This window comes from Lycorma delicatula, chromosome 1 (assembly GCF_047948215.1).
Source record: "Lycorma delicatula isolate Av1 chromosome 1, ASM4794821v1, whole genome shotgun sequence".
Lineage (NCBI taxonomy): Eukaryota > Metazoa > Arthropoda > Insecta > Hemiptera > Fulgoridae > Lycorma > Lycorma delicatula.
The window spans coordinates 336,063,791-336,079,080 of NC_134455.1; the positions used below are offsets into that span (position 1 = coordinate 336,063,791).

Sequence of the window (15,290 nt, forward strand, 5' to 3'; positions counted from 1 at the left end):
TCGAAATATTCTGTAGTTCTACTCGCCAGTGTTTTGTGACTTCACCGATCTCTATGTTTTGTTTTAACTCGTTTCTTTGTTAAGTTAATCTTCCAATTCAGTATATTACGTCTCTGTTAAATGTGTGCCAATCACTACAAACTGCCAATTCTATCGACGCCGAATCTTCTCCAGCTGCTGATTACATTTTCATCGATGAAGTATTCTTTCCAAACTCATTACTACAAATCTGAGACGCAACGCCTTGTTTCAACTTCTAATCACAAATTGTTACCTCTGTTACAGACTACACCAAGGATAAACTGTATGTATATGTGCACTTTAATTTCACGAGTTCTTTTTTACCAATATTCGTGTGTTATTAAGGGATGTTCAAATCCTTCATTATTATTTATAGTAAACAGTTACGCTATTAGTAAAATTTGTGAAACATTCAGTTAATCGTACATTACGCATTTCAATTTCAAATTTGGTTTAAAAAACCATTTATTCACTTAAGTGCAGTCACGAGAGGTGGCTTAGATAAGTTTATGTTATTATGTCATGTGCTAACATATTTTATGTGCTTACTTATTACGATTTGTTTTTATTTGTACTTGACTCTATCATTCAGTTTAATGTAATTTGTTAATCGCAGAGATTAATTATTATCTATTCATGAACCGAATTCATATTACTTCAATTAAATTAATCTAAAGAAAATAACTCCTGATGTGAAGTTACATTTTTTTGGACTTCTTTGTAATTTTATATTTTAAAGAAGGCTTATTTACCAAAATGAACTCTATTTATATGTTTACCTATTTCAATTTGATTATTGTAATTAACTCTTTTTGTACTAGAATATTATTGTGGCCTTTTTTCTTCACTAAACTAGAATTACATGTTTTATTTATTTAATGCTAAGTTTAATGTTCATAAATTAGAAAAGGCCAGTCCCAATAATAAGATTTACTGTAATTTATTTTTATAAGTTAATGACATTTGTTCATTGCTAATTTTTTCAATATTACAACATATGTCAGTAATGCAACAGTTTTCCAGTCATACTATGTTTATTGATGTTATGTTTTTCTAAGTATATTACTGTAAATAAGGTGTTGTTCTATGTTCTCAGGCTTTGTTAAATTGTAGATTTTTAAAATGTATATTCATGTATTTTCTCATTTAATATCATTACTGATATGCTGATTTCAGCTGATATTTCTTATCAAGAATTAAGTTATAGAAGTAAAATGTATATTCATGTATTTTCTCATTTAATATCATTATTCATATGTTGATTCAGCTGATATTTCTTTTATAATTTCTTATATAGAATTAAGTTATGTTTATTTCATAATTTCTTTTAATTTTTTAAGGTTATGATTTATCATAAGTTCATTTGTTTTCTTTCTAATTAAAGTCCAATTTCTTTTGGCAATTACGAGCTGCGTGTTCTTTTATTTTTGTTAACTTTACCCAACAATATTATTATTATTATTACTATTATAATAGGATTTAGTTACACTAATAAAATCATACTTACTTAAACCATTTAAATTCCAGTTACTTGTTTGAACTGCTGTACATTCAAAACTCATTAGCAGATGATTAGTTTAAGTCACGTCTTACTTATTAATAGACCTTTGTCTCCATTTAGGTTAAAATAATTATTGTAAGATATATATTTCAGAGAAAAATAGAGAAAGAATTATGTTAAATTATTTTTATGTAGCAATAATTACATTTGTAGTTAAATTAAATTAATTTGTATTTATCTTAATTATTAAGATACAACCACAGATTACTGACTTTTCAGATAAAAAAATTTGTAAAGTAATAATCCTGACAGCATCCAACTTGCAAGAGTAACTGTTAACGTTGACAAATCCAAGAAAAGGGAAATGATACTCAGTCAATAAGACAACCAATTCGTTGTTTTTAGTGAATTGTCATTCCAACAAACTGTTATCCAAGTATTTGCTGTCCCAGTTTCAGGAGATCCAAATATTCTCTTTACACAATAAAGATTTGACATCTTTTAAATGGTTTGAATAAACTATTAACGAGGATTGATCTGATATAGCATATTCTTATTTATAGATAAATGAAAAAAATCAGGAGTGGGATAGTAGTCTTTTCATGATCTTTAAAAGAAAAAAAAAGAAAATTTACGAATTCTAAATGAAATCTGGTTTGGCCTGTAAAAATATAAGCTTACAAATCAATTTAATTTAAAATCTGAAATTAATATTACATACTATGAGTAATATCGTTTTCATTCAGCCAAGTTTTATTTTATTTAACATAATTTATTTTATTCAGAGTTACAAACACATCTACAATTGTATTCCATCAACAAGCCAACCTGAAAACTGTAATGCTTTCAGCAAATTTGAGGTATTGAAAAGTGACATAATCATAGATAAGTGAATAACAATAATTAAGGAAAAGAGCTGTAGGTCTAAATATATCTTTGTAGAACATCAGACATAAATTCAGTAGTTAAATAATTGAATCTGAAAATTGAGACAAATCTAATGCCGTCTTTTAAATAACTTGATTGGGTTCACATAAACATATCTTGAAACACACAAAAACTTGTGAGGTTATACATTATTGTTTTCTGTCATTAATCTTAAGAAATATTTCTAACTTTTGTAGTTTTGATAATTTTAAAGTAGCGTATTTGGTCTTCCAACATCAGGGAAAAAGGAAACTTTGGTGATACAAGTTACCAATGACCTTGATGTGGTGAGGCTGAGGGAGAAAATCAATTTTCTTGATAAAGATGATATATTGTCTCTGGACAGTAGAAATTTCTGCAGTTTGGATAAGAATCTTAACAAATACAGCCTAGTTTTGGGTTTCCGTTGTCAGACAAAATAAGTTTGTGCGATTTGGCTGTGATTACATTTCTCATCAGTTCTGATCTGGAAGAGGAAACACTTGATGAGTTCACTTGCATCAACTCAAGGAAATGTAGGTGGAAAAGGATTGCTAATCCCATAAAGTCTGTTTGCTTTGTACCAGTCATGCAAGAAACTTTGCTGGTCTTATGCAGCATTAGCTGTTTCGTTTATGGTAAGTGCACTGTAAATAAAACAAATACTGATTTGAATTAACAACTGTATATTAACATTTCAAAATTTAATTTAATTTGTATTACATTATTGGAATATATATATAATTTAATGTATATACATGTTTACAATATGAGTCTTCAAATGATAATTTGAGACTAGACTAGATGAAACTGGCAGATTCTAATGCTTAATCGGCTTTTATAGTGTAGATGGAGCTGAGTGAACCGCTAGGAGCTGTGCGAGTCATCAGAAGCTGTGTCTCAACATACTGCCTGCCATAATTTAACACATCTTATGATAATATAATAAAATTGAATCTAACAACCTTGGCGACTAGGCCATATCGTATAGTTGCGTGTTATTCACTAACAATTAATGAATAAAGACACATGTTTAATAAAATAGAAACAAATTATGTTGAAAAGAAGGACGAACTAATATTTAATATCACATGGTGCCAAACAGTAGTGCTGCCTGAACATAATGCCCACCAGAAATCGGTATGATTTCTTAAAGTTCAAAAACATGAAACTGAATATAAAAAATAACAAACAAGAAAAATTAATAATTTAAACAATTATAAAAAATGTCTCAGTCACTGGTGGGTAATCGACACAGCTTACTCACAGACCTTTTACAAGTCCTTGTTGGTGTTCAAATTGTAGCTAATGCCTTTGATAAATTGCCAACATAGTTCCCAAATGTTTAGTGAAAAGAGTTGGCTTATTCAAGGGTGTTACGAATTGACATCCTTCATCAGTTTGATACTTCATTGTTTGAAGCAATCTGGAGACATTGGCATGATATCATATTATGTGGTTGTTACACATCACATATTATATTATATTATATATATAATTAAAATACAGATATTTAAATTTGGGTGGCAAAGTAGATTTGGATGAAGTCTTTTCACTGAAAATTCTGAGAAAGATTGTTTTATAAATGACAAGGGGACCCTTTTTTATTTGAAACAATTCCCCTCTTAAATTCCTCACATACCTCCATGAGAATATTCTGAACATCCTTATAATAAACTATATTAGCAAATTCCTCACCAAAAATATAGTATATTTTAGAAATATTAATAAACACTGGCAACCAAAATAATCCTAATCTTAATTCATCCTCCCTGAAAAACATTAATTACACTAAGATTTAGACTTTTCATGTAAATATACAGTGCCTAAGAAATATGATCAAAGGTGTAATACTTATTTTCAATGAGTCACCAGATTTTCCACTTTTTTTTTAGAACATTGGTTGACCAATACAGAAACAATTTCTGAGCAAGGTTATTCGAGCTTACTCAAGCATTTTATAGAAATGCACATAAAAAATAGAGCTCTCAATTTTTGTGAATATTGTTTTTTTAATACAGCTGAAAGTTACTGCATTTTTAGGAAGAGATTAATTTTGAATATGTCAATTAAACACGGCCTAGTAAACATTCATAACTTATGTTAATTTATACATCTCCTTTGGTTCTTTTGAAAACATTACACATAAAGTATTGGAAATTTCTTAAAACTTCTAATGAATTCTAAGTCATATTGTGTGGTGATTTCAATCCTGGGTAACTCTAATCTTGTAATGAATGAACCATTAAATCAATTTGTGTTAGCAGTACTAAATATTTTTAGTTCTCAGCCAATCAGAATTATAAGTACGTCTGCCACCTACATTGACAATACTGTTTCAATTTACTTAAAGATAATTTTATGCAGATTATAGCCTTTCAGATTACAACTGTCAAATTGCAATAGCATAATTTTTTAATGAAAATGTGCAACAATATATTTATAGCCGCCTGGAAATTGAACCAGTTGACGTCAGTCTTGAGTTCCTCGTCGTTTTCAAACCGTTGTCCACCAAGCCACTTTTTCAAATGTAAGAAGAGGAAGTAGTCATTAGGTGCAAAGTCAGGACTATATGGAGGGTGGTCAAAAAGTTCTCAACGAAAATCTTGAATCTTCTTGGTTAAGGCAGCGGTGTGAGGACGCACGTTGTCGTGAAGGAGGATTACGCCGAACTATAGTTTCCCACGTCATTGATTTTGTATCGTACTCTCAGTTTGATGAACATTTCACAGTATACATCAACTGTAATTGTTGATTCACGTTACATTAAATCAACCAAAATGATGTCCTTTTTGTGCCAAAGAACAGTATCCAACAATTTTTGACTTGACTATGGAGACTGCTTAAATTTTTTCAGTTTTGGGGGAACTTCAATGGCGCCACTGCATTGAATGTTGTTTTAATTCTGCGTTGGTGTAGGATATACATTCTCATCGCCTGTAACAATATGGGAAAACAAATCATCTGCATCTTGTCGATAGTGGTCGAAAAACGCTCATCCACTGCAGATTCTTTGCTCTTTGTGTTGGTTGGTGAGCATTTTCAGTACTCACCTCACACACAATTTGTGATATCCGAGCTTTTCTGTGACAACTGTGTGTAGATAGAGGTGCATCCAAAATTCAGAAAATTCATCAGCCAGAGCACTAATCGCTGATCACATCGCAGTTTTCAGTTTACTTGTTCTACGATTTTTTCGGTCTGAATACTGGGCCTGCCACTCTGCTCTTCTTTATGCACATTTGTGCGACCATTTTTTAAGTCTCTACACCATTGTCTAATCTTTCCTTCACACATTACTGTACGTTGTCCATGCACTAGGCACAACTCCCAATGAATTTCAGGAGTTGAAGATCCTTTTGCACACAAAAATCATATCACAGCGTGCACTTCAAAACTGGCAAGAGAAATGATTGTCACAAGACATTGCAATCTGTATTCACTGGCAGGCAAACGATTACTAAATCAAAACAACAACTGGAGTGGCTTCATAAATAGCTGACAGATGGCCCTGCATGTGTGAAACTGTGTTCAGACACATTAATATTTAAATATATGCCAATGGCCCTTACTTTATGAACATGCCTCGTATTTTAAAAAGCATTACAAAAAGGTTTCATTTCTGATTAATTTTTTTGTGATTTCAGAAAAGCAATCTATTTAATTTTACATTTCTTTAGTAATAAAAAGAAATTTAGCAGCTTTGATATCAGAGGCATTGTTTATAATTATACTTTACCAACCATAATCAGACAGTTAAAATTTCATCTTTTGATAATACAATGTAAAATGTGGGTCCTCACTTCAAGATGTAGAACTCACTGAGTACCACAGCTAAGTCTTGTCAGTCCCTTAATTTTCCTATTAATGATCTGTATTAAAATCTTGAACCATCCATTGTTATCCTTATCCTCTTTGCTATAGATGACTCAACTACCTATATTCAAAGAAAGTTATTTAGAAGACTTGAAAATTCTGACACTAATTAAAATTTTTTCAGTGGGTGGATTGTAATCATTTAACTTAAAATATATATAAAACCAATGTATTATACTTCTCAGGTAGCTGTAACATTGCTAATCATGTAGATAGAATTTCAATTAATGATAATGATACTATTTCTGTTATTGACAGTACAAACTTTCTGGATACTTTATTAAATCACAAATTCTCTGAAATATGTTAGCAACAAAATCAAACCATATATTTTAATAAAATATTAAGCTTGTCATCATTATTAAATATTTATTATGCCAGAGTATACACCCATCTGAAGTATACCATCTCTTAGGGCTCCCTCAAAAAGTCAGAACTAGTTTTTAAGATACAAAAATGGGTAATTTCATGCTCATATGTATGTATCATGTAGACTAATATTTTGTAAATTAAATATGTTAAAACTTATCCTTGTATTTATATTACTGACTGTACAACATCTTTGCCAAAAAAATGATCAGTTACTATTTTTTAACCTTTTTCTTTATCATCTGATAATTACAATTTAGTTGAAAGCCAACAACATCAAACATGTTACCAAACAAACCTACAGTTACAGTATAGGCATCAAAATTATTATTGTAATAGATAGGATTACTACTCATATATATTTTCTAGCTCTTCATACCTACTTAAGAGGTCAGGATATAATCTACATTATTGTTGTACATTAGCCTCTAAATATACCAACTAAAATAATTCTCGGAGTTGATTATAAAAGAGAACAGACTCAAGATTATTATGGTTATTCTCAAAAAAATTCTGAGAAAAACATGGTAATCACTGTTTTACATATAGTCTAAAAAGTCTAAGTTTGGATAAGAAAACAACATTTTCTGGGTACATTTTGGTTTCTTTTTCAGCATAGTCATCATTAAGGTCTAGATACTTAGCCCAGCATTCTACAAGAGCGCTTATGCCAGTTTGGTATATCAATTTATTCTACTCCTTAAAATAACCATCTACGGCAGAAGTAACTTCATTATTGGTCAAAAATCTCTTCCTTCCACGCTATTTTTTTTAAGCGATAGTCAATGAGAGCCAGATCAGGTGAATATGGAGGGTGTTTGGGCAATTCTAACTATAATTCATTGATTTTTGCCATTGCAATGGCTGAAGTGTGAGCTGGAGCATTGTTTTAACGAAAAAAAAGTACTTTTTTTTGCAAAATGTGGCCACTTTTCCTTAATTTCATCACTGAGATGCTGCATTAGGGTTGCACAATATTCGCCACATTGTTTCACCCTTTTTAAAATAATCAGTGAAAATTATTCCATGTGCATCCAAAAAACAGCTGTCATAACATTTTCGATTTCCCTTTTTTTGGAGCAGGTTGACCTTTTCCAACCAATTGTTTTGACTGCTGTTTTGTCTCAGGAATGTAGAGTTGAACCCAAGTCTCATACACTGTCACAAATTTATGTAAAAACTTTTCTAGATTGTGCCAACAACTCAAAGCAATTACTTGAAATGTTTTTTCAGCACTGTTTTTAGCTGGGAGTGAGTAAATGTGACATCCATCTAGCATATAGTTTGTTCATGCCCAAATGCTTGTGAAAAATAATGTACATGCGTTCTGTTTACATGCCTACAGATTCTGCTAACTCGTTCACTGTTACTCGTCAATCTGCCAAAACAATTTTATGCACTTCTACTATCATTTCTGGCATAAATACTTCAGAAGGGCATCCACTGAATCGTTCATTGGTAGTGTGTATTCAACAACTTTTTAAACTCTACGACCCAGAGTTTAGCTGTTGTATTTGATAGAGAAGAGCTTCCCAATGTTGTATCAAGCTCTTCTTTAATCTCCTTTACACTTAAGCCTTTCAGAAAAAGTATTTAAACACTGCACAAATTTTCAGTTTTTCCATATTCCAAAAAATGCCTTAATCCTCCACTTTGATGGACTGTAAATAGTATACTAAGTGATGCAACGACTTGAAACTTTTATAAAAAATTAATGAAGAAGAATGGAACCATGCATTGCCTTCAAGAAACTAAGCGTACCAACTGTACGAGGCCCTCATCTGTATGAGGCCCAGAACTTTTCACCCCACCCTCAAATACAAATCAATAAGACATACTTAAAGAACTTACATGTTTTTTTTTCTGGATGTTGGCACAATTCATAATAAAAAGATAGATAGGAAAAATACTTTCTTAGACAGCATAAGTAATTTTCTATTGCTTTTAGTCATATAATTCTTAAGGATTACTGTCTTCTTTCGGAAATCCTAACTACTGTGGTTTCTACGTAGTCATAAATCTTTTATGAAACAACTAACACAGTTGTTATTTGATTTTAAAAGGCAGACAAAACTCCTTCACCAATGTTATTTCATGATTTCTAGGAGGAAAGAATATTAAAAAAAGTTTAACATGAAACTCTTTTAACTGCTGTATTTTTTCTTTATCGAATTTTGATATTACTGTACGTAATAAAAAGAAAAATATTAATAAAAAAAAAGAAAAAAGTAAATAGTGTAATATTTGAATACTTGCAAGTTAGTTTTATGAATTTTAATCTCTATATAATTTTTTAAAGATCCTCATAAAAAAATTGATTATTTTTTTTAATTGTTTATGCGCATATCATCACAAATAATGTTTTTTTTCTTTTTTTTAAAATAAGAAACTCTTCCCAAAACACTTAATCTTTTTTAATCTATCAATAAAAATATCTAAAGGAAAGAAAATTACAATTTTTTGCACAGTGGGAAATGTTAGTAACAATTTAGTTTTTAGACTTTAGACATAAGTATATATAGTATGTGTACATAGATATATATATTTTTTAACAATATATAAATGTATTTTGTTAATAATACAAATGTATTAATTGCAGCCATTGAAATAATATAATGTAATAAAATAAAATAGGAATGCATAAGTAAAATTATATATTCAACATAATATACACATACATATACCAAATATATAAATAATTAATTTATAATAATTTTCGGACAGGATGATACAATAAATATGAGTTACAACAAGAATACTAACTAATAATAAATCTGCAAATGATAAGAAAAATTTAAGGAAATACTATGACTAAAATGAACTTATAACTCAAAATGAAAGCAAAGCACTATAATGTTCAATGGTTTCAATAAAGCATTATTTAACAAAGCAATTCAATTTATAATACAATAACTATACAGTCAGATCTCAGCTACAATAGAACATTAAAATATTCAACTGTTTTACAGCCAATTCATATATAAATAACATTTTTTAATATAGAAGTTTGTTCTCCATGCTGGATTTGCTAAAATAATAATTAAATAAATTATGCATGAAGGATGGCATCATAAGACTGAAATATGCCAACAGCAACATCGAGAGCTCTTGATTTAAGTGAAAGAGTAATATTAGGATTTCCTGGTTGAATTTTCAATTCATTAAGTACCCAGATACCATTTGTTAATTTCAGAGACTGATACAACATATCTTGACCTTCAACATTACGTTTAGCAATTGTAAACACATTATTTTGCTGCATCTTTTGAACAATAGCATCGGCACTAAGTGTTACATTTGTAAGGGTATACTGTAACTCATTTTGAGCTGGAATTTCTTTCCATGTTGAGAGGAAAAGTCTCTTATCCATCTGGCCATCTTCAACAAAGTAAACATTCATTGGGACAATGCAAGCAAAATAAAATACATCAATATTGTTTTTAATAGCAACTTGGAGATTATTTAATGGCTCCATTCGCTGCACAGCACCTGTTGTTGTAAGCGGTAAAGAACATTCATGTGATACACCTGGTGGTAAAGGAGTCATGACTTGTAACGGCTTTGCAGGAGTTAAACCAAAACTATTTTTATTCAACTGAATTGCAAACCCTGCCATAGCTTGCATAGCTTTATTAGTAAATGTGAAGTCCATGCTAATCTGTCCACTTTTTCTTGAAAATGTACCCATAATTTCCATACCTTTTCCTTTATCAGCTGGTAACCATAATAGTTTTGGTTGAACATACATGGTTGGAACAGGTGTAAAGTCGAATATGTCACCGAGCAAACCTGTGGTAGACTGGTTGACAGCAGGAGCAGCTCCAATGTCAGTACTTCCTAAAAGTGTGTCTAAACCACCTCCAAGTAAATCAACAGTCGGCGTCGGGTTTGAAATAACAGTCGGTGCACTAATGTCCATGCTAAGTAAATCTCCAATTAATGATTCTTGAGTTGGTATTACTGATGCTTCAGTTGTTCCACTTTCTCGCATAGTCTCCTAAAATAACAAAACAAAAAAAAAGACAACAGATTAAATCTTTTGAATAAATATTTAAAACTTAATTTCTAGTCAAGAGTACAGTAATTGAAGGACCCAGGCATCTTGTGTCACATCTGGTTTTTGGCAATCATTACCCATCCTTCTCAATTCATCCTATATATTTCTGACCACACCATCTCCTTTTAGTCTTTCCTCCCTTACTTTTTCATTTAATGTTCTATTAGAAGTTAAAAGTATAGATAGAATTGGTAAGAACATCTGTTAAAAATGCCAGCCTGAAGGTTATCTTCTATTGCAAGAGGAGAATAAGGATGACAAGATTACAATAATGATGAAACAAATTACAGGCCATAGCAAACAATGCTATGTTATGAACAATGACTTCAATTGAAAATAAATGGCTTTCAAATTCCTGCACATTTCATTTAACTTAAAAATACATAATATATATATATTATGCAGGATATGTATATATACTATGTATATGCAGGATCCCAGATAATACAACAATTCATAAAAAAATCAAATCACCTTTGATCACATAAAATGAACACTTATACAAATATGATTAATAGAGCAATCAAATACACATATAATATCAAAGAAAAGTTAAATAATGAAATATCATAAAACACACACATGTTGAAAATGATATGATATTATTTAATTAATAATATTTATAAGAAACAAATATCAAAACACAATAACAAAATAACTACCTTACAACCAATACATAATAAGCCACAAAAAAGTGAAAATATACACATAAAGTATTTATATACTAATATTATTGAAAACATTACTAAAACTAACAATAAAAAAATATTTTAAATAAATAACCACAAACCTAAAACCACATAATAAAATATTTAAAAAATAAAAATAATAAATACAAAATTAGCTACTTTAAAACTAGATTACTTGAACAGTATAGGAATTACAAAAATAAAAATGGCAGACCATCTAATAATCAATAAATATTTTATTTCTGATAACACAAATTTAGAAATTATTAAAGATGACATAAAATTATGTTAAAAAAATATTACATATATAAAAACAAACAATTTGATAAACCATCAGACATTGTTTGAGGGAGACAGTCTTATAAAAACTGCAAAAGATAGCAGCACTCTTGTAATAAATTAATACACAATTTTAATTATTTTAGTATTTTTAATATGCAGTTTAATTAAATATTTTAATCATGACTGAGGATGGGGGATCCATGAAAGTACTTTCATGATATATATTATATTTTTATATTTATTATAAATATTTGTTACATCCACCACACTTTTATGAAACCTGTAGAGCCTAACTTTTAAATAGAATACAGAAATCTTTGATAACTCAGTTAAATCTGGTATCATCCCTTTGAAACTGTAAATTACTCAGGTTGTCGTAATTAAGATAATATTGGTCACAGAAAAGATATTTATTTTAGAACTTAAAAATATTTTATTACCCCATCAAATAGTACTAAACAGTTGTACGGCTTTAACAAGAACAGAAACACTATGACAGTTACACAGAACTCTGAAGATGCTACGCAATTAGCCAACCCTTTATACAGGAGATGAGATTGTTAGAAACTTTAATGATCTCAGCCATACATCTGATGTAATAATTTTCTGATCTAACAAGAAAGTAAGAACTGTGTGGTATTGTAGGAATTCAAACAGCCTGGCTGACATCTTTCCTTGGCTGTTTCAGGCAGTTGAAAAGCCCAGCATTGTTTAAAAAATAATGACTAAACTATACTTGTATTACATAGCTGTAATAATTGGTAAACTAAAAGGTTGTATTATTCCCTATTTTGTTTACCTTATTCGTGAATGATTTACATCAATTCAACTTATCATTATCAACTTTAACCCAGTTTTCAGATATAAGAATCATTGTTAGAAATAAAGACCCTTGTAAATTAAAAGAACAAATTGATATTTTTTTAAAAAAGATTGTTGCAGTGGTTTTCAGTAATTGGCCTGGTAATTAGTTTAAACAAAACAGTAGTATTTAAATTGGCAAATAAATTTCTATAATGGTGATCCTACAAAAAAACAAACATCTCACAGTGCCAAATATTTGGTTCTATTGTTGGCTGAAGAGTTATAACTATATTCAACAGAATAATTATAATGGCCACTTAGGAAAAGATTGTACTCTGCTATTTTTGGGTTTAAGATTGTCTAACATCTCAATACACCAGAGAGTATTGAACGCCTAATTTGTCTTCATACAGTTTCTTCAGTACTACGTTTTGGGATATTCCTAAAGAGAAAAAACCTGAAGTTGATTTTTATATTAGAAAAAAAGGAAAATAAGAAATATAAATTATGAAATACCTCCCAGAAATTTATGTAAAGTTTTATTTTGTTAATATAGTATTTTATCCCTCCTCTATGAATCATGAGACCTTGCCGTTGGTGAGGGGGCTTGAGTGCTCAGGGATACAGAGTAGCTGGACCGAAGGTGCAACCATATCGGAGAGGTATCTGTTGAGAGCCAGACTAAGGAATGATTCCTGAAAGAGGGCAGCAGCTCTTTCAGTAGTTGTTAGGGGCGTGAATCAGGACGACTTAAACGGCCGTATCAACATCACTCAGTCCTCTGAGTACTGCGCAGCTGAAAGCAATGGAAAACTACAGCTGCTTTTTTTCCAAGAAAATGTGGCTCTCTGCATTTTCACATAGCAATAATGGAGGCGCCTTCCTTGGTAAAATATTCCGGAGGTAAAAAAGTCCCCCGTTCGGATCTCCAGGTGGGGACTACTAAGGAAGGGGTCACCAGAAAATTAAAAAATAACATTCTACGAGTCGGAGCGTGGAATGTTAGAAGCTTAAAAAAGGTTGGTAGGCTAGAAAATTTAAAAAGGGAAATGGGTAGGACAAATGTGGATATAGTAGGAATTAGTGAGGTTCGGTAGGAAGAGGAAGGCGACTTTTGGTCAGGTGATTTTAGAGTAATTAACTCAGCGTCAAATAATGGGCAGGCAGGAGTAGGTTTCGTGATGAACAAGAAGATAGGGAGGAGAGTGGAGTATTTCAAAACGCATAGCGATAGAATCATTGTAATAAGGATAAAATCAAAACCTAAACTGACAACGATTGTTAACGTCTATATGCCTACAAGCGCCCATGATGATGATGAGGTAGAGTGTGTATACGAAGAGATTGATGAAGCAATTAAACACGTAAAAGGAGATGAAAATTTAATAATAGTTGGAGATTGGAATGCAAGCATTGGAGAAGGCAAGGAAGGAAATATAGTGGGTAAATACGGGCTGGGCAAAAGGAATGAAAGAGGGGACCGACTTATAGAGTTTTGCACAAGTATAATTTAGTAATTGCCAACACCCAATTTAAAAATCATAACAGAAGAATATACACTTGGAAAAAGCCAGGCGATACTGCAAGGTATCAGATAGATTATATCATGGTTAAGCAAAGATTTAGAAATCAACTCGTTGACTGCAAAACTTACCCTGGAGCAGACATTGATAGCGACCATAATTTGGTGATAATGAAATGTAGATTGGGGTTTAAAAACCTGAAGAAAAGGTGTCAGATGAATCGTTGGAATTTAGAGAAGCTTGAGGAAGAGGAGGTAAAGAAGATTTTTGAGGAGGACATCGCAAGAGGTCTGAGTAAAAAAGATAAGGTAGAAAATGTAGAAGAAGAATGGGAGAATGTTAAAAAGGAAATTCTTAAATCAGCAGAAGCAAACTTAGGTGGAATAAAGAGAACTGGTAGAAAACCTTGGGTTTCAGACGATATATTGCAGCTGATGGATGAACGTAGAAAATATAAGAATGCTAGTGATGAAGAAAGTAAAAGGAACTATCGGCAATTAAGAAATGCTATAAACAGGAAGTGCAAACTGGTGAAAGAAGAGTGGATAAAGAAAAGTGTTCAGAAGTGGAAAGAGAAATGAACATTGGTAAAATAGACGGAGCATACAGGAAAGTTAAGGAAAATTTTGGGGTACATAAATTAAAATGTAATAATGTGTTAAACAAAGATGGTACACCAATATATAATACGAAAGGTAAAGTCGATAGATGGGTGGAATATATTGAATAGTTATACGGAGGAAATGAATTAGAAAATGGTGTTATAGAGGAAGAAGAGGAAGTTGAGGAGGATGAAATGGGAGAAACAATACTGAGATCTGAATTTAAGAGAGCATTAAAAGATTTAAATGGCAGAAAGGCTCCTGGAATAGACGGAATACCTGTAGAATTACTGCGCAGTGCAGGTGAGGAAGCGATTGATAGATTATACAAACTGGTGTGTAATATTTATGAAAATGGGGAATTTCCATCAGACTTCAAAAAAAGTGTTATAGTTATGATACCAAAGAAAGCAGGGGCAGATAAATGTGAAGAATACAGAACAGTTAGTTTAACTAGTCATGCATCAAAAATCTTAACTAGAATTTTATACAGAAGAATTGAGAGGAGAGTGGAAGAAGTGTTAGGAGAAGACCAATTTGGTTTCAGGAAAAGTATAGGGACAAGGGAAGCAATTTTAGGCCTCAGATTAATAGTAGAAGGAAGATTAAAGAAAAACAAACCAACATGCTTGGCGTTTATAGACCTAGAAAAGGCTTTCG

General features: G+C 31.0%; 1 protein-coding gene across 1 annotated transcript in view; it reads right to left on the reverse strand.

Moving 5' to 3' along the window:
- Positions 1 to 9,310: 9,310 nt before the first annotated feature.
- AP-1-2beta (adaptor protein complex 1/2, beta subunit) overlaps positions 9,311 to 15,290 on the reverse strand; it is a 28,816-nt gene continuing 22,836 nt past the window's right edge. The window contains exon 5 of the mRNA XM_075382213.1: positions 9,311 to 10,670. Within this exon, the coding sequence (XP_075238328.1) occupies positions 9,723 to 10,670 (948 nt within the window). The 3' untranslated portion in view covers positions 9,311 to 9,722. The remainder of the gene's footprint in view (positions 10,671 to 15,290) is intronic.